Source organism: Coturnix japonica, chromosome 1 (genome assembly GCF_054131305.1).
Source record: "Coturnix japonica strain WE chromosome 1, WE-NBRP24, whole genome shotgun sequence".
In the NCBI taxonomy this organism is placed as follows: domain Eukaryota; kingdom Metazoa; phylum Chordata; class Aves; order Galliformes; family Phasianidae; genus Coturnix; species Coturnix japonica.
The window spans coordinates 76,257,173-76,275,785 of record NC_140663.1 but is presented as its reverse complement, the minus strand read 5'-3'; the positions used below and the strand labels follow the sequence as shown (position 1 = coordinate 76,275,785).

At 44.0% G+C, this 18,613-nt stretch overlaps 2 protein-coding genes across 4 annotated transcripts; both read right to left on the bottom strand.

Moving 5' to 3' along the window:
- Positions 1-4,931: 4,931 nt before the first annotated feature.
- Positions 4,932-9,137, bottom strand: LOC107319995 (cell surface glycoprotein CD200 receptor 1-B-like). Of its 2 annotated transcripts, XM_085545657.1 has the most exons (4): positions 8,867-9,137; positions 8,168-8,416; positions 7,372-7,471; positions 4,932-6,134 (listed from the first exon to the last, which is right to left on the bottom strand). In XM_085545657.1, exons 1-4 carry the CDS (start codon positions 9,099-9,101, stop codon positions 6,116-6,118), a joined length of 603 nt encoding a protein of 200 aa, XP_085401783.1. In that variant the 5' UTR covers positions 9,102-9,137; the 3' UTR covers positions 4,932-6,115. The 2 variants fall into 2 exon arrangements, with proteins under 2 accessions (XP_085401783.1, XP_085401793.1); XM_085545667.1 differs by lacking the exon at positions 7,372-7,471.
- A 4,781-nt stretch (positions 9,138-13,918) lies between these two features.
- On the bottom strand, positions 13,919-17,345 carry LOC146762533 (cell surface glycoprotein CD200 receptor 1-B-like). 2 transcript variants are annotated; one of them, XM_085545637.1, is made up of 4 exons: positions 16,987-17,345; positions 16,302-16,553; positions 15,507-15,606; positions 13,919-14,265 (listed from the first exon to the last, which is right to left on the bottom strand). In XM_085545637.1, exons 1-4 carry the CDS (start codon positions 17,249-17,251, stop codon positions 14,247-14,249), a joined length of 636 nt encoding a protein of 211 aa, XP_085401763.1. In that variant the 5' UTR covers positions 17,252-17,345; the 3' UTR covers positions 13,919-14,246. The 2 variants fall into 2 exon arrangements, with proteins under 2 accessions (XP_085401763.1, XP_085401771.1); XM_085545645.1 differs by lacking the exon at positions 15,507-15,606.
- Positions 17,346-18,613: the final 1,268 nt, after the last annotated feature.

The following is an 18,613-nucleotide window of genomic DNA, read 5'->3' as shown; positions in this document are numbered from 1 at the left end:
GCTGAGGAGAGTGAAACGTGTGGCTTGGTATGTAAAAAGGAACTGATAAAAAAGGTGCTGGCTCCTTCTTTTCTCTCATGCTCTGCCTGATCACTCACAAGAGTGCAGTGAGATTGCTGCTTTAACGTAAGGCTGTGAGGCACTGGTGGAGAATGCACTGTCCATTAATGTCTGGAAGGTGTAGACAAACAAATTACATTAGGATAGCAGGTACCCATTTATTTTCTCATAGCTCTACCCAAAGGCAAACACTTGCTGTACACTAATATTTTCCTAGTCCTGATTTTATAGTGGGAGATTCCAACTGAATCTCTCTGACGAGGACAGGTTTGGTGTTCTCTGGCATAAAGGAAAACATTTACTAACCCTGCTCTAGTAAAATCTGTGGTAAAAATCCATATTTTTCTTTCAGGAAAAAAAAAAAAAAAAGATTCCAATTAAAAATTGCATTTAAAATATGTAGGAATAGGAGAAAATTACTTACTATCTTGTATATAAGCCATTGTTTCCTTTATTGCTGCAGATGAGAGTGAGGAAACGCCTGGATCTGAAAAAGAGAAAAATACAGATCCAATTAAATTAAGCTCCTAGATTCTGGAGTTACTTGCCAGTTTCAGGTGCTTCAAGTCTTGGAGGCTGTACCGTTCTTCAGAGGAGTATTGGAAATGACTGCAAACTCAGAGCATAACTCACCCTGGAGTGCATTCACCAGCACAATGCCAGGTGTCAATACAATACCTCACTGCTGTGACATGAGCAGGCATGCAGAATAATTAAGGATCTATGCAATTGCAAGGGAATCAAGGGAGGACCTGTCTTGTCCTCCAGCCTTTTAGGTGAAGGCACAGAACTGTGTGCAGGCAATTCTAAGGCCCAGCTGTGCTGTTTGCCTCCAAAGTCTCTTCCTCAAGTTGTTATTTCTCTCTTTCAAGTTTAGCCATTTTTCATACTCTCCCGTGTGAATACACTTCTTGCTGTGCCTTCAGATATCTTTTCTGTTCCTTCTTTTCTTCCATATCTTGGTGCATGTGGTGCTAATATTCTTTCTGATGTGTTTGTTGTGTGTACAACCAAGGTAATAGTTCTAAAATACACTATCCACTCTTTCATCACCAGCTCATTTGTTGAGCAAACAGTAGCATTTAACTTTAAGGGTACTTATTTGAGTAGGTTCAGCTGTGAGCTTGCCATCACAGTGTTCTCCTTTAAAATCTATCTGAACTCTCTGGAAGACTGCCTTCAAGTCCCAAGGGAAATACCAAATAATACCAATCACCAAAAAGCCCTATAAAAGTAACCAGTACATGTTGGTTTGTTGTTTGGAAACTCTTCACTGGGGTTAGCTGTCTTCCTAAGAAAAGCTAAACATTTCCTAAGCTGATCTCTGCCACTTCCTTCCCACACATCTTTCACCTCCAAAAACAAATCAGAACAACAAAATAAACAGAAAAAAAAACCCCACCATCAGAAGGTCACATCCTTCTCTGTTTCCTTCCCCCACCCCAGCCCAGCAGCGGAGCCGGTGCTTTCTTTGCTGCCAGGTTGCTGTCCGGCATCATGAAAAGAAAATCTGGGGAGCAAACTCCTGCCTGGTCCCATTTTTGTCTAATTCCTGCAATGAATCTTCTTCTGTGCTTTTTCCATTCAAGCTGCTGTCTGATGTGGATGTGCTACCTAGGCATGAGTCTGACAGCAAAGACAAATGGCTGCATGTTCCCCTGACCTCCAGCATTAATAGCTCATACTCATGAAGGTAGTCAGCCTTGAGCCTTGCTGGACCTTCACAGCACCAAACCTCCTGTGCTGGTAGTCTGGGAAAGCATGTGGAAATAGATAACAGTGACTGTGGCTTCTGCTTGTTCCTTCTTTGCAAACAACTGGGTGAGTCTATATTTTGTGTTAGATGTTAGGGGATGGGAGGAAACATATTCTTCCGCTAGTAATGACAAGGTGTTATCAGTATCCAGGCATGATCCCAGTTTATTCCTCTCTCAAAATAATATCAGCTGATATTTTTTCTTTACAATGTGGTCTTTTGCCAATGCCTGAACACATCCAAAGACAGAATAGTAACAACAGGGCTTTTAAAACTGCTTTTGGAGAAAGCAGATGTTCCAGATAGAGGAGCCTCTGAATAGCAGAGTTAAGTAGAAATGTCTGTTGTTCATTCATCTTTAGACACAAGAAGAGCTCCTTTAATTTGGTCATGCCTTCCCTCACAGTCCACTCTGCAGTTTCATTGACACTCTAAAGAGAAATTGCCTCCAACTGGAACACAGCATCACTTTCACGCTGGAACACCATCAACGTTTGAGAGAACCAAGCAGCCTCTTCTTCACTTGCCCTGTCCCCTCCCTGGCTGTTCCTCACCACTGCTGCAGTACTTCCTCCCTTATGGCAATCTTGGGGCAGATCAGACAGGTTGCATGAGTCATAGCACGCAGACGAAAAGCAGGGTGTTCTACAGGTGGTGTGAGAGCTTGTCAGGGAGATGGGCGTGGGTTTGTGTCCTCAAACCAAGCTTCAGAAATACTCTGGGGAACTGAGAACATCTTTCATTCTCCCAGTGTTCCATTAACTATGCTGAAACAGGATTAGCAGGGACAAGAGGAGAATTGTGCTAGCGATTTAGTACTAACAGTATGGAAGTGCTACCCATGGTGATGCTGGAGAGCTCTCTGAGAGTTCTGCATGTGAACAGGATGTGAGACAGCTTTATGTAATACTTCGGGATAGGCTCACCAAGCAACAAAAAAAAAGGGTCTGTGGTCAGTTTGTGGTATCAGTAGCGTGTCTGTGCTGCAGAAGAACTGATACTTAGAACAGTTACCTCTTTCTTAGGGGTAAAGGTGCAGTGAGAAAAGTTAGTGTGTTCTCTGAATTTGTTAGAACTGTTTCTTCTTCTTTTTACATATAAGAACAATATCTTAAAACTAGTGTATTAAAAACCAATGACAATCAAAAAAGGCAAGCAATCTTTTCTTGCCGAAGCTCATTATGTAGTGAACATGCCAAAGAGAAGATTTGGCATCTGGTGAGATAAAGGGCAAACCATTCCAGGTTGTTCCAGTAGCTGCCCAGGAGATGAGACTGAAACTCAGAATGTAGAAAGCTTGGGCAGCTTTATCCTCAGTCCTGCAGAAGGATTTGTGATGGCTGTGAGAATAAACAGACCAAGGAATGGTGGCAAGGTTGATCATATAATCCTGTGGCTTCTACTGTAAGAGTTTGATCTCTTTCATCTCTGAAGGAGTACGGAGAGACTCTGAGCTGTTTGAATGGAAACTGCAGTAAAGACTGCTGTTTATTTTTCTTTCTGGCAAAAGTAAAAAACCATATGGTAGACCCAAAAAATACAGGAAGTCTCAGATTCACATCTTGCATGCTGCTGACACTGGCGGTATATTGCTAACCTAGGGAATAACTTTGTAGGCATCTCAGAAATGTTGAGTTATCTTACAGTCGATGAAGAGAGAGAAGAAAAAAGAGGAGTCTTATCTGTGTATCGTTTGTAATTTACTTAGTAAAAATCAAGCAGAGTTGTAGCTCTGCAGGTTGTCTTACGGTAAAATACAAGCATTGGTGGAGCAGCTGTGTGTCTGCATGTGAGTCTGTATGCACACATCCGCAGCGCTTGTTCGGATGCTGCAGAGAAGCAGTTGAGCTGAGTACTACTTGCATGCAGTCAGTTGATGCGCACTGTGGAAACTTACCAGGATAACTGCAAATATCAGAGTCAGTGTGGTTTTCTGCTGGCTTTTGATAAGGCAGTTAGGTTACCACAGTGAATTAGCAGTAACTTGGTTAGCAGTGTCGTGTGTCTGTTCTTCTCTCAGAGTTCATTTGCATTGTGGGTCAGTTGTGCAAAGCTCAAGTTCTCTGGTGACCAAACAGCCGTATGTGACAGCAGATGGTCACAATGGGGCTGTGTCTGTGAGCATGGAATGGAATCATTGACTGTGTTCATCGACTGCCATGGCCAGAAACAGGAAGTGATTTACAGGACTTTATCAGCTGCACCAGAAAAAGGCGAGGAGAAGCAAGGTAGTGGTAAATAAACTAGTGATTTCAGCTAGGAAGTGGAGGCCAAGCTAGTTTGCTATTCTAAGAAAAACGAATACATCTTCCAAGTTATTAGGATTTATGAGCAAGCAGTTTTGTGTCTTGAAATGATTTATACCTATTTTTATCTGTCTAGATGAACTTGGAATGTCTGACACCAAGGGAAGGCCAGGGACAGCCCCACCAGAGGAGCTGCAATGCTGGACCTGTTGCTCACCAATGAAAGTGAGCTGATTGGTGACATCAAGATTGGAGGCTGCTGGGGCTGAAATGACCATGCAGTGTTGGAGTTCACAGTTTTGAGGGACACCAGATAGACAAAGAGTAAAATCAGGGAGTTTACATTTAGAAAAGTCAACTTCCAGCTCATCAGGCAGTTAATCAACAAACTCCTCTGGGAACCTGTTCTCAAGGACAGTGGAATGGAGCAGAGCTGGCGAAGATCATGTCTGTGACAACCTGAGGAACCTGAACATGTGTAAGTCTATTGGTCCCAATGAGATGCATCCCAGAGTCCTAAGGGAATTGCCTGACACAGTCACCAAGCCACACTTGATGATATCAAGAGCCAGGTGAAGTTCCTGGTGACTGAGAAAAAGGCAACGTCACAACCATTTTTAAGAAGAATAGAAAGGATGACCCAGGGAACTACTGACCTATCAGCCTTACCTCAGTACAGTGGAAGATCATGGAGTAGATCCTCCTGGAAGCTATTCTAAGGTAGGTGGAAGAGAGGGAGGTAATCTGGGATAACCAGCATGGGTACACCAAGGGAAGGTCCTGCCTGACCAACCTGGTTGCTTTTTATGATGTCATAACTGCATCAGAGGACAAGGGGTGAGCCACTGCCATCTATCAGGACTTCAGTAAGGCCTGTCACATAGTTCCCCATAACATCCTTCAATCCACATTATAAAGATATGGATTTGGTGGGTAGAATATTTGATGGACAGGGAAATGACTATGAGATCATACCCAGAGAGTGGTGGTCAATGGCTCAGTATGCAGATGGAGACCAGTGATGAGTGGTATCTCTCAGGGGTCAGTACTGGGAATGCTGCTCTTCAATATCTTCATCGGTGACATCAGCGCTGGGATCAAGTGCACCCTCAGTAAGTTTGCAGGTGACACCAAGCTGAGTGGTGTGGTCAGCATACCCATGCCATGCAGAGAGACCCAGACAGGCAAGAACAGCGAGCCCAGGTGAACCTCATGATGTTCAACAAACTGAACTGCAAGTTCCTGCACCGGGGTCCGTGGCAACCCCCATGATTGCTATATTGCTCACAAGCTGGAGGATGTCAGGATGGAGCACAGCCCTGCTGGGAAGGACCTGGGAGTACTGTTAGATGGTAAGCTGGGCATGAGCCAGCAGTGTGCCCTCACAGCCTATAAAAACCAGCTGTATCCTGAGCTGCATCCAAAGCAGCATGGCCAGCAGATGAAGAGAGGTGATCCTGCCCCTCTACTCTGTGCTGGTAAGGCCTCACCTGGAGTTCTGTGTCCAGATGTGGAGTCCTCAGTACAGGGGAGACATGGAGCTGTTGGAGTGTGTCCAGAGGAGGGCCCCAGAAATGATCCAAGGGATGGAACACCTCCCCTGTGAGGACAGGCTGAGAGAGCTGGGGCTGTTGAGCCTGGAAATGAGAAGGCTCTGGGGAGACCTGAGAGTGGCCTTTCAAGTATCTGAAAGGGAAGCTATACAAAAGAAGTATACAGACACTTCAGGAGAGTCTGTGGTGACAGGACAAGGAAAGATGGTTTCAAACTAAAAGAGAAGAGATTTAGACTGGATATGAGGAAAATGCTTTTTTGCAGTAAGGGTAGTGAAGCACTGGAACGAGTTGCTCAGAGAGGTGGTAGATGCCCTGTCTCTGGACATAGTCTAGGTCAGGCTGGATGGGGCTCTGAGCAACCTGATCTAGCCGTAGGTGCTGGATCAGATCCCTGCTTCATTGCTGACTGAAGCATATACGGAGTTTCTTCATCTGTGCTCAGGTGCTGAGTTAGAAGTAGCCCTGGATGGCTACGCACATGGGATATGCTTTGACTTTCATGGGTTCCTCTTCTTTCTGGAAAACAAGACATCAATACCATCAATATGAGGCCTAGGATTTTATGAGGAATGCTGTTTGGTGCTCTAGGAATGTAAGAACAGAATTCCTCCTATTGATTTCTTTTGGAGGGGAATTTCAGAAACATGAGGCTTTATATCTGTAACCTCACGTGAGAATACTTTAGTTCTGTTTCTGCGTTACTTGTTTGTGCTGTAACTCTGGACAGCAGCAGCACCTTGTGGCAGAGAGGCTAACTCTGATAACTGGCCATGCTGCCAGATTGCTGCCACAACTCTGGAACAGTTACAGACTGATTCTGATCTAGTGCAATACTTCCTGCACTTCTGCACTGGCCCTGCCTTCCTTACTTTTGTTTGAGAAAGACAAGATTGTCCAAAAGTGTGTATCCAACCTCCAGATGATATTTTGCTCTTGTTTAATCCTCATAGCCTGGAAATCCTGTTTTTTTTCTATCTGATCGATGAAACTGAACAGACTATTTCTTTTGTAATTTTGCTACTGGAAGAAGTATGGAAACAGGAGTTGGAGTCTCTAGCAGCAACAAATGAATTCTAAGAGCAGCTGTGATGTTACCTACCTCTGATGAACCTGTGTGAGCACATGCTGAGCAGGCTGACTTGTGACAGATTCTGAGATGACTGCACATGATGTGAAATAGCACCAGAAGCCCTCGTAAACTTCTCTAGGTGTGACCAAAGGGGTTTTGCATGCATCACATCCCGCGCATACCTTGCATAACAGAACATGCAGAGGTGAAGAACAGCCAAAAGGAAAAAGGAGGCCGGCAGAGAAGCAAGGCTGATGACACAGAGAAGAAACCATGCAATGTGGTCTAAATGGAAAGTTATTTTAGGAACACCTCACCTTCAAACAGGGAAGCTGAACAAGAGACACACTGACAGGCTCTCCCAGTACCTGAAGAATGGATTTACTGTGCCAGTTTCCTGATAGAATTTAGAGTTTCCATTCAGTGCAGCATGCAATATAATGAGTGTCCCTTGCCAACATCTAACCAGCTATGGTTTCTACTCAGTGCCATTATTCAGTGAAGATGTGAGCAATGCACAATTACTGCAGTAGAAAGTCAAAATACTTGGTATGGTTAATTCACCCACACTAGTTACCCTGAGCAGCACAGAGTGACAGAATTGTTTGATTTCAAGACACAAGCAGTATTTAAAGCTTTCCACTAATACCAGACAAGTTTTCCTTAGCCCCATATTGTACATACCTGTAACCATGGAGCTTTGAATAGTAAATGGCAGCTACAAAGGTGATGATGATCAGGAAACCAACAAAGATGGCTATATGCGGTATGAGGTGTCTGTGTGCTAAACACAATTAATTAGTCTTAGTTGTGCCTTCTCACTGCTCTGTTTCTTTACTATTTCAGTATAAGCATTAAGCTGCTTTAGCACATGCATTTTCAGCATGCTTGTGAAATAGAATCCTCTTTAGCAAAAGGGAAAGTCATTAATGAAAGCTGTCTGAGAAGCAAAAATGTAGTTTGTGTCAGAAACAAAAACAGATTGCCCAGATTCCACATTGGACAACTCATGACATTTATGCACTATGAACTTCTCACAAGGACTCAGCATATCTCCTTATTGTGATTCATAACTCAGAGTGAAGTTATTTATTTGTTTCTGCTCACCATTTGCTATTTGGGTCTCTGTCTTACCATGATCCGAGCAGGAAATCATTTGCATCTGAACAGATTTAACTGACGATCTGGTTCCAAATGGTTATTTTAACAGTAAGAGTATGTCTGCTCTGAGGCTGCTTCCTGCAGCTTTCCAACTACCAAAGGAACAATAATGCATAATGTACTTTCCTCTTAGGGAAAAAAAGCACTTGGAAATAGTGACTGGAACACAAACAAACTGTCAAAGTTTATGAACAAAAGTGCTGTGGGATGGCACTTGTCTTTGTAGAATTTCACTGTAGGTGTCTGTAGCTGTAGAGCAAGAATGTGAACAGAGGGCTAAACAGGACTTTGAACACTGAGCACACAAAGGGAAGCTTACATGGGAAGCAGGCTATGGACTTGGTCTCGTTCAGAGTTGCATGGGACACAATGCAGGTAGAATTCTCCCCACTGGTGCTATGTGCTGTGAACCTGCTGACAACAGTCACTGTCCCGTAATCGTGGCTGTCTGCTCTGGGTGTGGAGTTGCTCTCTGGGACCCACCAGATCTCAGCAGCTGGCTTCACTGTCTCTGCCTCGCACACAGGGTTCCCATGGTCATCGCAGTACAGAGCCATTCTTGGGGAAACTGCAAAGTACAAGGAAGGAGGGAGATGCATGTGGATTGCTGCAAAGGGATAGGAAGTATCCCTGGACATGGAGGTAGGCAATTCGCTACAATGCAAGGCTGAATTAGACTTGTACCAAGCAGCCATTGCTGAGTGACTGCAGCATAACAGTGAGCTCATTCAGAATCCTTCTTCAGAGTACTGAAAATTGCTTCACACTCATCACTAATCACTCAACAGGGAAGGAAGAAGCAAAAGAAGGAAAGAGAGTTGGAGAGATAAGAAAAGATCTTTGTCAAATAAGGAAAGAAGCTGAATTACTCTGAATGAAATACATGACCATTCATTTCCATGAGAAAGCTCCACCTCTTACAGCACACTTCTTCCAGTGCACAAGGAGAGGAGCTTTGTATGCCCAGGCCTGGACACAGTCCTCTGGAGAACAGTGAAATGAGGAAGGAGAACCTTACCTAGCACAGTCAGGTGATACAGGACGTGGAAATTCCCATCACCATTTACCACTTCGCAGGTGTAGTTTCCCTCATCAGCCATTCCTACTTGCTGTATCTCAAGTGCCTGATCCCAGTCTGGTCTGGATCTCCAGTTTATTCTGTCACTGCAGTTGGTTCTACCTGTCTTGTGACCATTCAAGTATGCCAAGGTGCACTGGCCTCCAATCTTGGGGATTATTTTCCATGTTGCCATAGTTATATTTGTGTTGCTATGGCAGGTAATCACAGCACTGTGACCCAGGTATGCTGACAGTCTGTTAATTCCTGGAGTAGACAAGGAAAGAGAAGGATGTATGAAAAGGTGCTCTAGGATGTCACGTATGGCCTCAGAGTTCTGGTCTGTGCTTCACACGGAAACGTCAGCCATGCTACATTCTGGAGTGAGGTGCTGTCTCTGCCAGCCCAAGAGCTGTGTGTGTCATTTTAGACAGAAACCAATTTCCAAATTCGTGGCTGTGTTTCCATATTGGTCCTTGGTTTTACTCCTGTCCTCTGTACAGCCTTTTCCCTAAACCAATCAATAAGTAACAGGGCTTGGAAGTGAAGGTTGGCTGAGCCCATTGGCGTGGGAAGGTTTCTTGGGGTGCTCTTCCCTCAGCATCACTGCCCAGTACAGGAGAAAATGGACATTGAGCCCTGTTTTGTGGTAGATGTGAGCAGCTCTGCTAATCAGGTCAAGCACTGGAGTCAAATGAAAAATGACAAAGTAGAAGAGAAAATACAACATTTAGCTGCAAAGAAAACACGCTCCTGTTCTCTGACAGATGGTGAAACCCCTGACGGACTCAAGATCACTGCCCCACAACCCTCTGTCCTACCCAGTCCCAACAAAAGCCAACATACAAAGAAAAAAAAAAAAAACAAAAAAAAAAACACCCAAAAATCAAAAAACAAAGAAAAAAAATGTACAAAAAAAAAAAAAAAAAAAACAAAAAAACGTGAATTTGCAAAGTTAGTGCACAGTTAATGTATGAGAAGGAGCAGAAAGCTTATTGATATATTTTCAGATCCCACATTTTTGGAACTTAGATTTCTTTTAAAGAATTTGTGAATCACAGTTAAACTCTCACAGGTTATTGGTTTTCCATCAGTAATTCCCTTTGTCTATTTCTAAACATCCCTTTCCTTAGTTTTTGGTGGGTTTTTTTGTGTGGTTTTCTGTTGTTGTTTTCCATCTGAAGAAGAATCGATAAAAAGGTCCTTGTGATGCTCTGCTCCTTCCTCCTCAGCCCTTTATACTCACTTGACCCCAGAATACTGCCAGAACTACCTGAAGCTCCTGTGACTGCAGTGCTGGTGAGCAGAACAATAGTCCATTTGATCTTCCTGACCACTTCCAAGGCAGCTCTCGTGTTCATGGGTGACGCAGGCTTCTTGCAGCGTCCAGCTTGCTGTGAGATCCCCATCTTCCCCTGCTAGGGATGTGCAGCAGTTAGAGCCACTGCTCTTCCTGCGCTCATACGGACCTCCGACTGTAGCCGCAGCTTGATGGTTATTCATATGAAGAAGCTTCTTCCTGTGCAGTGAATTGGTCAACATAAAGGAAATGCTATCAGTATTTCTTTTCTGCTTTCTATGTACCTCTCTGGGAATTAATGGAATGAATGGATTTTAATCACCATAGTGTTAGCCTTCCCAACCCTTGAAACTCCCAGGCTGAAATGAGGTGCTGCCTATGCTGCCTCTTCCTAAGGGGACAGAAATCTGCCCACAGCTGCCACAGCTGTTTTATGGATGTCCATGGCTGTGCTGAAACGTGCCTGCCTGAAAGGACTTTGGTCCTCTGGTCAAATAGACACAAAGCTTCTGCAGATGAGGGAACCATGGGCTTAGGCATGAGCCCAAGATGAAAAGAACATATTTAACACGATCTGCTGGCAGTGGTATATTGCTAACCTAGGGGATAACTTTGTAGGCATCTCAGAAATGTTGAGTTGTCTTACAGTCGATAAAGAGAGAGAAGAAAAAAGAGGAGTCTTATCTGTGTATCGTTTGTCTGTAATTTACTTAATAAAAGTCGAGCAGAGTTGTAGCTCTGCAGGTTGTCTTACAGTAAAATACAAGCATTGGTGGAGCAGCTGTGTGTCTGCATGTGAGTTTGTATGTACACATCCGCAGCGCTTGTTCAGATGCTGCAGAGAAGCAGTTGAGCTGAGTACTACTTGCATGCAGTCAGTTGATGCGCACTGTGGAAACTTACCAGGATAACTACAAATATCAGAGTCAGTGTGGTTTTCTGCTGGCTTTTGATAAGGCAGTTAGGTTACCACAATGAATTAGCAGTAACTTGGTTAGCAGTGCCGTGTGTCTGTTCTTCTCTTGTCTCAGAGTTCATTTGCATTGTGGGTCAGTTGTGCAAAGCTCAAGTTCTCCGGTGACCAAACAGCCGCATGTGACAGCAGATGGTCACAATGGGGCTGTGTCTGTGAGCATGGAATGGAATCATTGACTGTGTTCATCGACTGCCATGGCCAGAAACAGGAAGTGATTTACAGGACTTTATCAGCTGCACCAGAAAAAGGCGAGGAGAAGCAAGGTAGTGGTAAATAAACTAGTGATTTCAGCTAGGAAGTGGAGGCCAAGCTAGTTTGCTATTCAAAGAAAAATGAATACATCTTCCAAGTTATTAGGATTTATGAGCAAGCAGTTTAGTGTCTTGAAATGATTTATACCTATTTTTATCTGTCTAGATGAACTTGGTATGCCTGACACCAAGGGAAGGCCAGGGACAGCCCCACCAGAGGAGCTGCAATGCTGGACCTGTTGCTCGCCAATGAAAGTGAGCTGATTGGTGACATCAAGATTGGAGGCTGCTGGGGCTGAAATGACCATGCAGTGTTGGAGTTCACCGTTTTGAGAGACACCAGATAGACAAAGAGTAAAATCAGGGAGATTTAGATGAAGATTTAGAAGTAACATTTAGAAAAGCCAAATTCCAGCTCATCAGGCAGTTAATCAACAAACTCCTCTGGGAACCTGTTCTCAAGGACAGTGGAATGGAGCAGAGCTGGCAAAGATCATATTTGTGACAACAAGAGGAGGCTGAACATCTGTAAGTCTATTGGTCCCAATTAGATGCATCCCAGAGTCCTAAGGGAATTGGCTGACACAGTCACCAATCCACACTTCATGATATCAGGAGCCAGGTGAAGTCCCTGGTGACTGAGAAAAAGGCAACGTCACAACCATTTGTAAGAAGAATAGAAAGGATGACACAGGGAACTACTGACCTATCGGCCGTACCTCAGTACAGTGGAAGATCATGGAGTAGATCCTCCTAGCAGCTATTCTGAGGTATGTGGAAGAGAGGGTGGTAATCTGGGATAACCAACATGGGAAGGTCCTGCCTGACCAACCTGGTTGCTTTTTATGATGTCATAACTGCATCAGAGGACAAGGGGTGAGCCACTGCCATCTATCTGGACTTCAGTAAGGCCTGTCACATAGTCCCCCATAACATCCTTCAATCCACATTAGAAAGATATGGATTTGGTGGGTAGACTATTTGATGGACAAGGAAACGACTATGAGATCATACCCAGAGAGTGGTGGTCAATGGCTCAGTATGCAGATGGAGATCAGTGATGAGTGGTATCCCCCAAGGGTCAGTACTGGGAATGCTGCTCTTCAATATCTTCATCAGTGACATCAGCACTGTGAACAAGTGCACCCTCAGCAAGTTTGCAGGTGACACCAAGCTGAGTGGTGTGGTCAGCATACCCATGCCATGCAGAGAGACCCAGACAGGCAAGAACAGCGAGCCCAGGTGAACCTCATGATGTTCAACAAACTGAACTGCAAGTTCCTGCACCTGGGTCCGTGGCAACCCCCATGATTGCTATATTGCTCACAAGCTGGAGGATGTCAGGATGGAGCACAGTCCTGCTGGGAAGGACTTGGGAGTACTGTTAGATGGTAAGCTGGGCATGAGCCAGCAGTGTGCCCTCACAGCCTATAAAAACCAACTGTATCTTGAGCTGCATTCAAAGCAGCATGGCCAGCAGATGAAGAGAGGTGATGCTGCCCCTCTACTCTGTGCTGGTAAGGCCTCACCTGGAGCACTGTGTCCAGATGTGGAGTCCTCAGTACAGGGGAGACATGGAGCTGCTGGAGTGTGTCCAGAGGAGGGCCCCAAAAATGATCCAAGGGATGGAACACCTCCCCTGTGAGGACAGGCTGAGAGAGCTGGGGCTGTTGAGCCTGAAAATGAGAAGGCTCTGGGGAGACCTGAGAGTGGCCTTTCAAGTATCCAAAAGGGAAGCTATAAGAAAGAAGGATACAGACTCTTCAGCAGAGTCTGTGGTGACAGGATGAGGCAAGATGGTTTCAAACTAAAAGAGAAGAGATTTAGACTGGATATGAGGAAAATGTTTTTTTACAGTAAGGGTAGTGAAGCACTGGAACAAGTTGCTCAGAGAGGTGGTAGATGCCCTGTCTCTGGAGACAGTCTAGGTCAGGCTGGATGGGGCTCTGAGCAACCTGATCTAGCTGTAGGTGCTAGATCAGATCCCTGCTTCATTGCAGGGAGTTGGACTCAAATGATTTTACGATTTTATTCTCTATACATCACTAGTTGTGGCAGTGTATCATCATCTGGAAGATTACACACAAGGACTCTTTTGTGATAGAGCCAGTAGGAAGTGTTTAAATCAACTGCTACAGATCTCTGTGTTCTGTGGGCTGCAGCTCTCTTTTATGCAAAGAGGTGAATGAGAGTTTAAAGCTTAGATCTCAGGACTGTAATATCTTTGATGCTTCAGGTGGCAGTAACTACTCAAGGTCAAATATTCTCTGTCCTCTTTGTTGTTGTTCTTGTTGCTTGTGATGATAAGTCATTTTTATAATGAAATACAATATTCTTCTGGTGAAAATAATAAAGCTGCTCAAATTTAGCTTAAGTCCTGCAAAACCATCGTGGGAAAGCTGCTATTGTTAGCATGCAAGAAAATGTCTTCTGATTTATCTGAGCCAGTAAAATGGGATACCTGAATACTTGGGTAGGATACCGTGTACTGAAAACTGAGTCACTTTATTTATACAACATAAATTATTTACCAATTGTGTATTTACATGGGTGATGGCATCCATGGTTGCTTTAGAGGGGAAAAAAAAGCTGACAAAGGTCAGGTGGGATCTGCCCTGCATGTTATCTTTCCGCACAGTTACACTGTCTGCTTCGTGGATATTAGCTTCATCTGCCTGAATGCTTTGACACTGTGATTGGCTGTGGCATCTCACATTGCTGACTGAAGCATACAGGGAGTTTCTTTCATCTGTGCTCAGGTGCTGAGTTAGAAGTAGCCCTGGATGGCTACGCACATGGGATATGCTTTGGCTTTCATGGGTTCCTCTTCTTTCTGGAAAACAAGACATCAATACCATCAACATGAGGCCAAGGATTTTATGAGGAATGCTGTTTGGTGCTCTAGGAATGTAAGAACAGAATTCCTCCTATTGATTTCTTTTGGAGGGGAATTTCAGAAACACTAGGCTTTATATCTGTTACATCACGTGACAATACTTTAATTCTGTTTCTGCATTACTTCTTTGTGCTGTAACTCTGCACAGCAGCAGCACCTTGTGGCAGAGAGGCTAACTCTGATAACTGGCCATGCTGCCAGATTGCTGCCAGAACTCTGGAACAGTTACAGACTGATTCTGATCTAGTGCAATACTTCCTGCATTTCTGCATTGGCCCTGCCTTCCTTACTTTTGTTTGAGAAAGACAAGATTGTCCAAAAGTGGGTATCCAACCCCCAGATGATATTTCGCTGTCGTTTAATCCTCATAGCCTGGAAATCCTGTTTTTTTTTTTCTATCTGATCGATTGAACTGAACAGACCATTTCTTTTGTATTTTTGCTACTGGAAGAAGAATGGAAACAGGAGGTGGATTCTCTAGAACCATTGAATGAATTCTAAGAGCAGCTGTGAAGTTACAGACCTCTGATGAACCTGTGTGAGCAAATGCTGAGCTGGCTGACTTGTGACAGATTCTGAGATGACTGCACGTGATGTGAAATAGCACCAGAAGCCCTCGTAAACTTCTCTAGGTGTGACCAAAAGGGTTTTGCATGTAGCACATCCCGCGCATACCTTGCATAACGGAACATGCAGAGGTGTAGAACAGCCAAAAGGAAAAAGGAGGCCAGCAGACAAGCAAGGCTGATGACACAGTGAAGAAACCATACAATGTAGTCTAAAGTGGAAAGTTATTTTAGGTGCACCTCACCTTCAAATAGGGAAGCTGAACAAGAGACACCCTGACAGGCTCTCCCAGTACCTGAAGAATGGATTTACTCTGCCAGTTTCCTGACAGAATGAAGCGTTTCCATTCAGTGCAGCATGCAATATAATGAGTATCCCTTGCCAACATCTAACCAGCTATGGTTTCTACTCAGTGTCATTGTTCAGTGAAGATGTGAGCAATGCACAATTACTGCAGTAGAAAGTCAAAATATTTGATATGGTTAATTCACCCACAGTAGTTACCCTGAGCAGCACAGAGTGACAGAATTGTTTGATTTCAAGACACAAGCAGTACTTAGAGCTTTCCACTAACACCAGACAAGTTTTCCTTAGCCCCAGATCGTACGTACCTGTAACCATGAAGCTTTAAATAGTAAATGACAGCTACAAAGGTGACGATGATCAGGAAACCAACAAAGATGACTGTATGTGGTATGAGGTGTCTGTGTGCTAAACACAATTAATTAGTCTTAGTTGTGCCTTCTTACTGCTCTGTTTCTTTAATATTTCAGTATAAGCATTAAGCTGATCTAGCACATGCATTTTCAGCATGCTTGTGAAATAGAATCCTCTTTAGCAAAAGGGAAAGTTATTAATGAAAGCTGTCTGAGAAGGAAAAATGTAGTTTGTGTCAGAAACAAAAACAGATGGCCCAGATTCCACATTGGACAACTCATGACATTTATGCACTATGAGCTGCTCACAAGGACTCAGCATATCTCCATATCGTGACTCATAACTCAGAATGAAGTTATTTATTTGTTTCTGCTCACCATTTGCTATTTGGTCTCTATCTTACCACGATCCGAGCAGGAAATCATTTGCAACTGAACAGATTTTAGTGACGATCTGGTTCCACATGGTTATTTTAACAGGAAAAGCATGTCTGCTCAGAGGCTGCTTCCTACAGCTTTCCAACTACCAAAGGAACACTAATGCGTTAATGTACTTCTCTCTGAGGGAAAAAAGCAATTGGAAATAGTGACTGGAACACAAACAAACTGTCAAAGTTTATGAGCAAAAGTGCTGTGGGATGGCACTTGTCTTTATAGTATTTCACTGTAGATGTCTGTGGCTGTAGAGCAAGAATGTGAACAGAGGGCTAAACAGGACTTTGAACACTGAGCACACAAAGGGAAGCTTACATGGGAAGCAGGCTATGGACTTGGTCTTGTTCAGAGTTGCATGGGACACAATGCAGGTAGAATTCTCCCCACTGGTGCTATGTGCTGTGAACCTGCTGACAACAGTCACTGTCCCGTTATCGTGGCTGTCTGCTCTGGGGGTAGAGTTGCTGCTCTCTGGGACCCACCAGATCTCAGCAGCTGGCTTCACTGTCTCTGCCTCGCACACAGGGTTCCCGTGGTCATCGCAGTACAGAGCCATTCTTGGGGAAACTGCAAAGTACCAGGAAGGGGGGAGATGCATGTGGATTGCTGCAATGGGATAGGAAGTATCCCTGGACATGGAGGTAGGCAATTCACTACAATACAAGGCTGAATTAGACTTGTCCCAAGCAGCCATTGCTGAGTGACTGCAGCATAACAGTGAGCTCATTCAGAATCCTTCTTCAGAGTACTGAAAATTGCTTCACACTCATCACTTATAACTCTACAGGGAAGGAAGAAGGAGCAGAAGGAAAGAGAGTTGTGTCAAATAAGTAAAGGGAAGAAACAGTTTCTTTGAATGAAATACGTGACCATTCATTCCCATGAGAAAGCTCCACTTCTTACTGCAAACCTCTTCCAGTGCACAAGGAGAGGAGCTTTGTATGCCCAGGCCTGGACACAGTCCTCTGGAGAACAGTGAAATGAGGAAGGAGACCCTTACCTAGCACAGTCAGGTGATACAGGACGTGGAAATTCCCATCCGCATTTACCACTTCACAGGTGTAATTTCCCTCATCAGCCATTTCTACTTGCTGTATCTCAAGTGCCTGATCCCAGGCTGGTCTGGATCTCCAGTTTATTCTGTCATTGCAGTTGGTTCTTAATATATTGTGACCGTTCAAGTACATCAAGCTGCACTGGCCTCCAGTCTTGGGGATTATTTTCCACGCTGCCATAGATACATTTGTTATATTAGGGCAGGTCATCACAGCGTTGTCACCCAGGTATACTGACAATCTGCTAATTCCTGGAGGAGACAAGGAAAGCGAAGGATGTATGAAAAGGTGCTCTAGGATGTCACGTATGGCCTCAGAGTTCTGGTCTGTGCTTCACAGAGAAACGACAACCATGCTGCATTCTGGAGTGAGGTTCTTTCTCTGCCAGCCCAAGAGCTGTGTGTGTCATTTTAGACAGAAACCAATTCCCAAATTCGTGGCTGTGTTTGCCAAATTGGTCCTTGGTTTTACTCCTGTCCTCTGTACAGCCTTTTCCCTAAACCAATCAATAAGTAACAAGGCTTAAAAGTGAAGGCTGGCTGAGCCCATTGGCGTGGGAAGGTTTCTTGGGGTGCTCTTCCCTCAGCATCACTGCCCAGTACAGGAGAAAAATGGACACTGAGCCCTGTTTTGTGGTAGATATGAGCAGCTCTCCTAATCAGGTCAAGCACTGGAGTCAAATGAAAAATGACAAAGTAGAAGAGAAAATACAACATTTAGCTGTAAAGAAAACACGCGCCTGTTTTCAGACAGATGGTGAAACCCCTGATGGACTCAAGATCACTGCCCCACAACCCTCTGTCCTACCCAGTCCAAACAAAAGCCAACATACAAAAAAAAAAAAAAAAAAAAAAAAAAAAGTACAAAAAAAAAAAAAAAAAAGAACCCATGAATTTGCAAAGTTTATGGAAAGTTAATGTATGAGAAGGAGCAGAAAGCATATTGATATATTTTCAGTTCCCACATTTTTGGAACTTAGATTATTTGTTTTATGAATTTCTGAATCATAGTTAATGTTCTACTCTCGCAGGTTATTGGTTTTCCATCAAAAATTCCCTTTGTCAATTTCTAAATATCCATTTTCTTAATTTTTGTTGGGTTTTTTTTTGTGTGGTTTTCCATTGTTGTTGTTTTCCATCTCAAGAAGAATCAATAAAAAGATCCTTGTGATGCACTGCTCCTTCCTCCTCAGCCCTTAATACTCATTTGACCCCAGAATACTGCCAGAACTACCTGAGGCTCCTGTGACTGCAGTGCTGGTGAGCAGAACAATAGTCCATGTGATGTTCCTGACCACTTCCAAGGCAGCTCTCGTGTTCATGGGTGACACAGGCTTCTTGCAGCGTCCAGCTTGCTGTGACATCCCCATCTTCCCCTGCTAGGGATGTGCAGCAGTTAGAGCCACTGCTCTTCCTGCGCTCATACGGACCTCCGACTGTAGCCGCAGCTTGATGGTTATTCATATTTAGAAGCTTCTTCCTGTGGAGTGAATTGGTCAGCGTAAAGGAAATGCTATCAGTATTTGTTTTCTGCTTTCTATGCACCTCTCTGGGAATTGATGGAATGAATGGA

Excerpts from the sequence above, each read along its gene's own strand:
- LOC107319995 (XM_085545657.1), bottom strand. The coding sequence starts at position 9,101 with ATGGCAACATGGAAAATAATCCCCAAGATTGGAGGCCAGTGCACCTTG. Across the intron at positions 8,417-8,866 it reads GTATCACCTGACTGTGCTAG|TTTCCCCAAGAATGGCTCTG; the intron begins GTAAGGTTCTCC and ends TGTACTTTGCAG. Across the intron at positions 7,472-8,167 it reads GTCCATAGCCTGCTTCCCAT|CACACAGACACCTCATACCG; the intron begins GTAAGCTTCCCT and ends AATTGTGTTTAG.
- LOC146762533 (XM_085545637.1), bottom strand. The coding sequence starts at position 17,251 with ATGACCTGCCCTAATATAACAAATGTATCTATGGCAGCGTGGAAAATA. Across the intron at positions 16,554-16,986 it reads GTATCACCTGACTGTGCTAG|TTTCCCCAAGAATGGCTCTG; the intron begins GTAAGGGTCTCC and ends GGTACTTTGCAG. Across the intron at positions 15,607-16,301 it reads GTCCATAGCCTGCTTCCCAT|CACACAGACACCTCATACCA; the intron begins GTAAGCTTCCCT and ends AATTGTGTTTAG.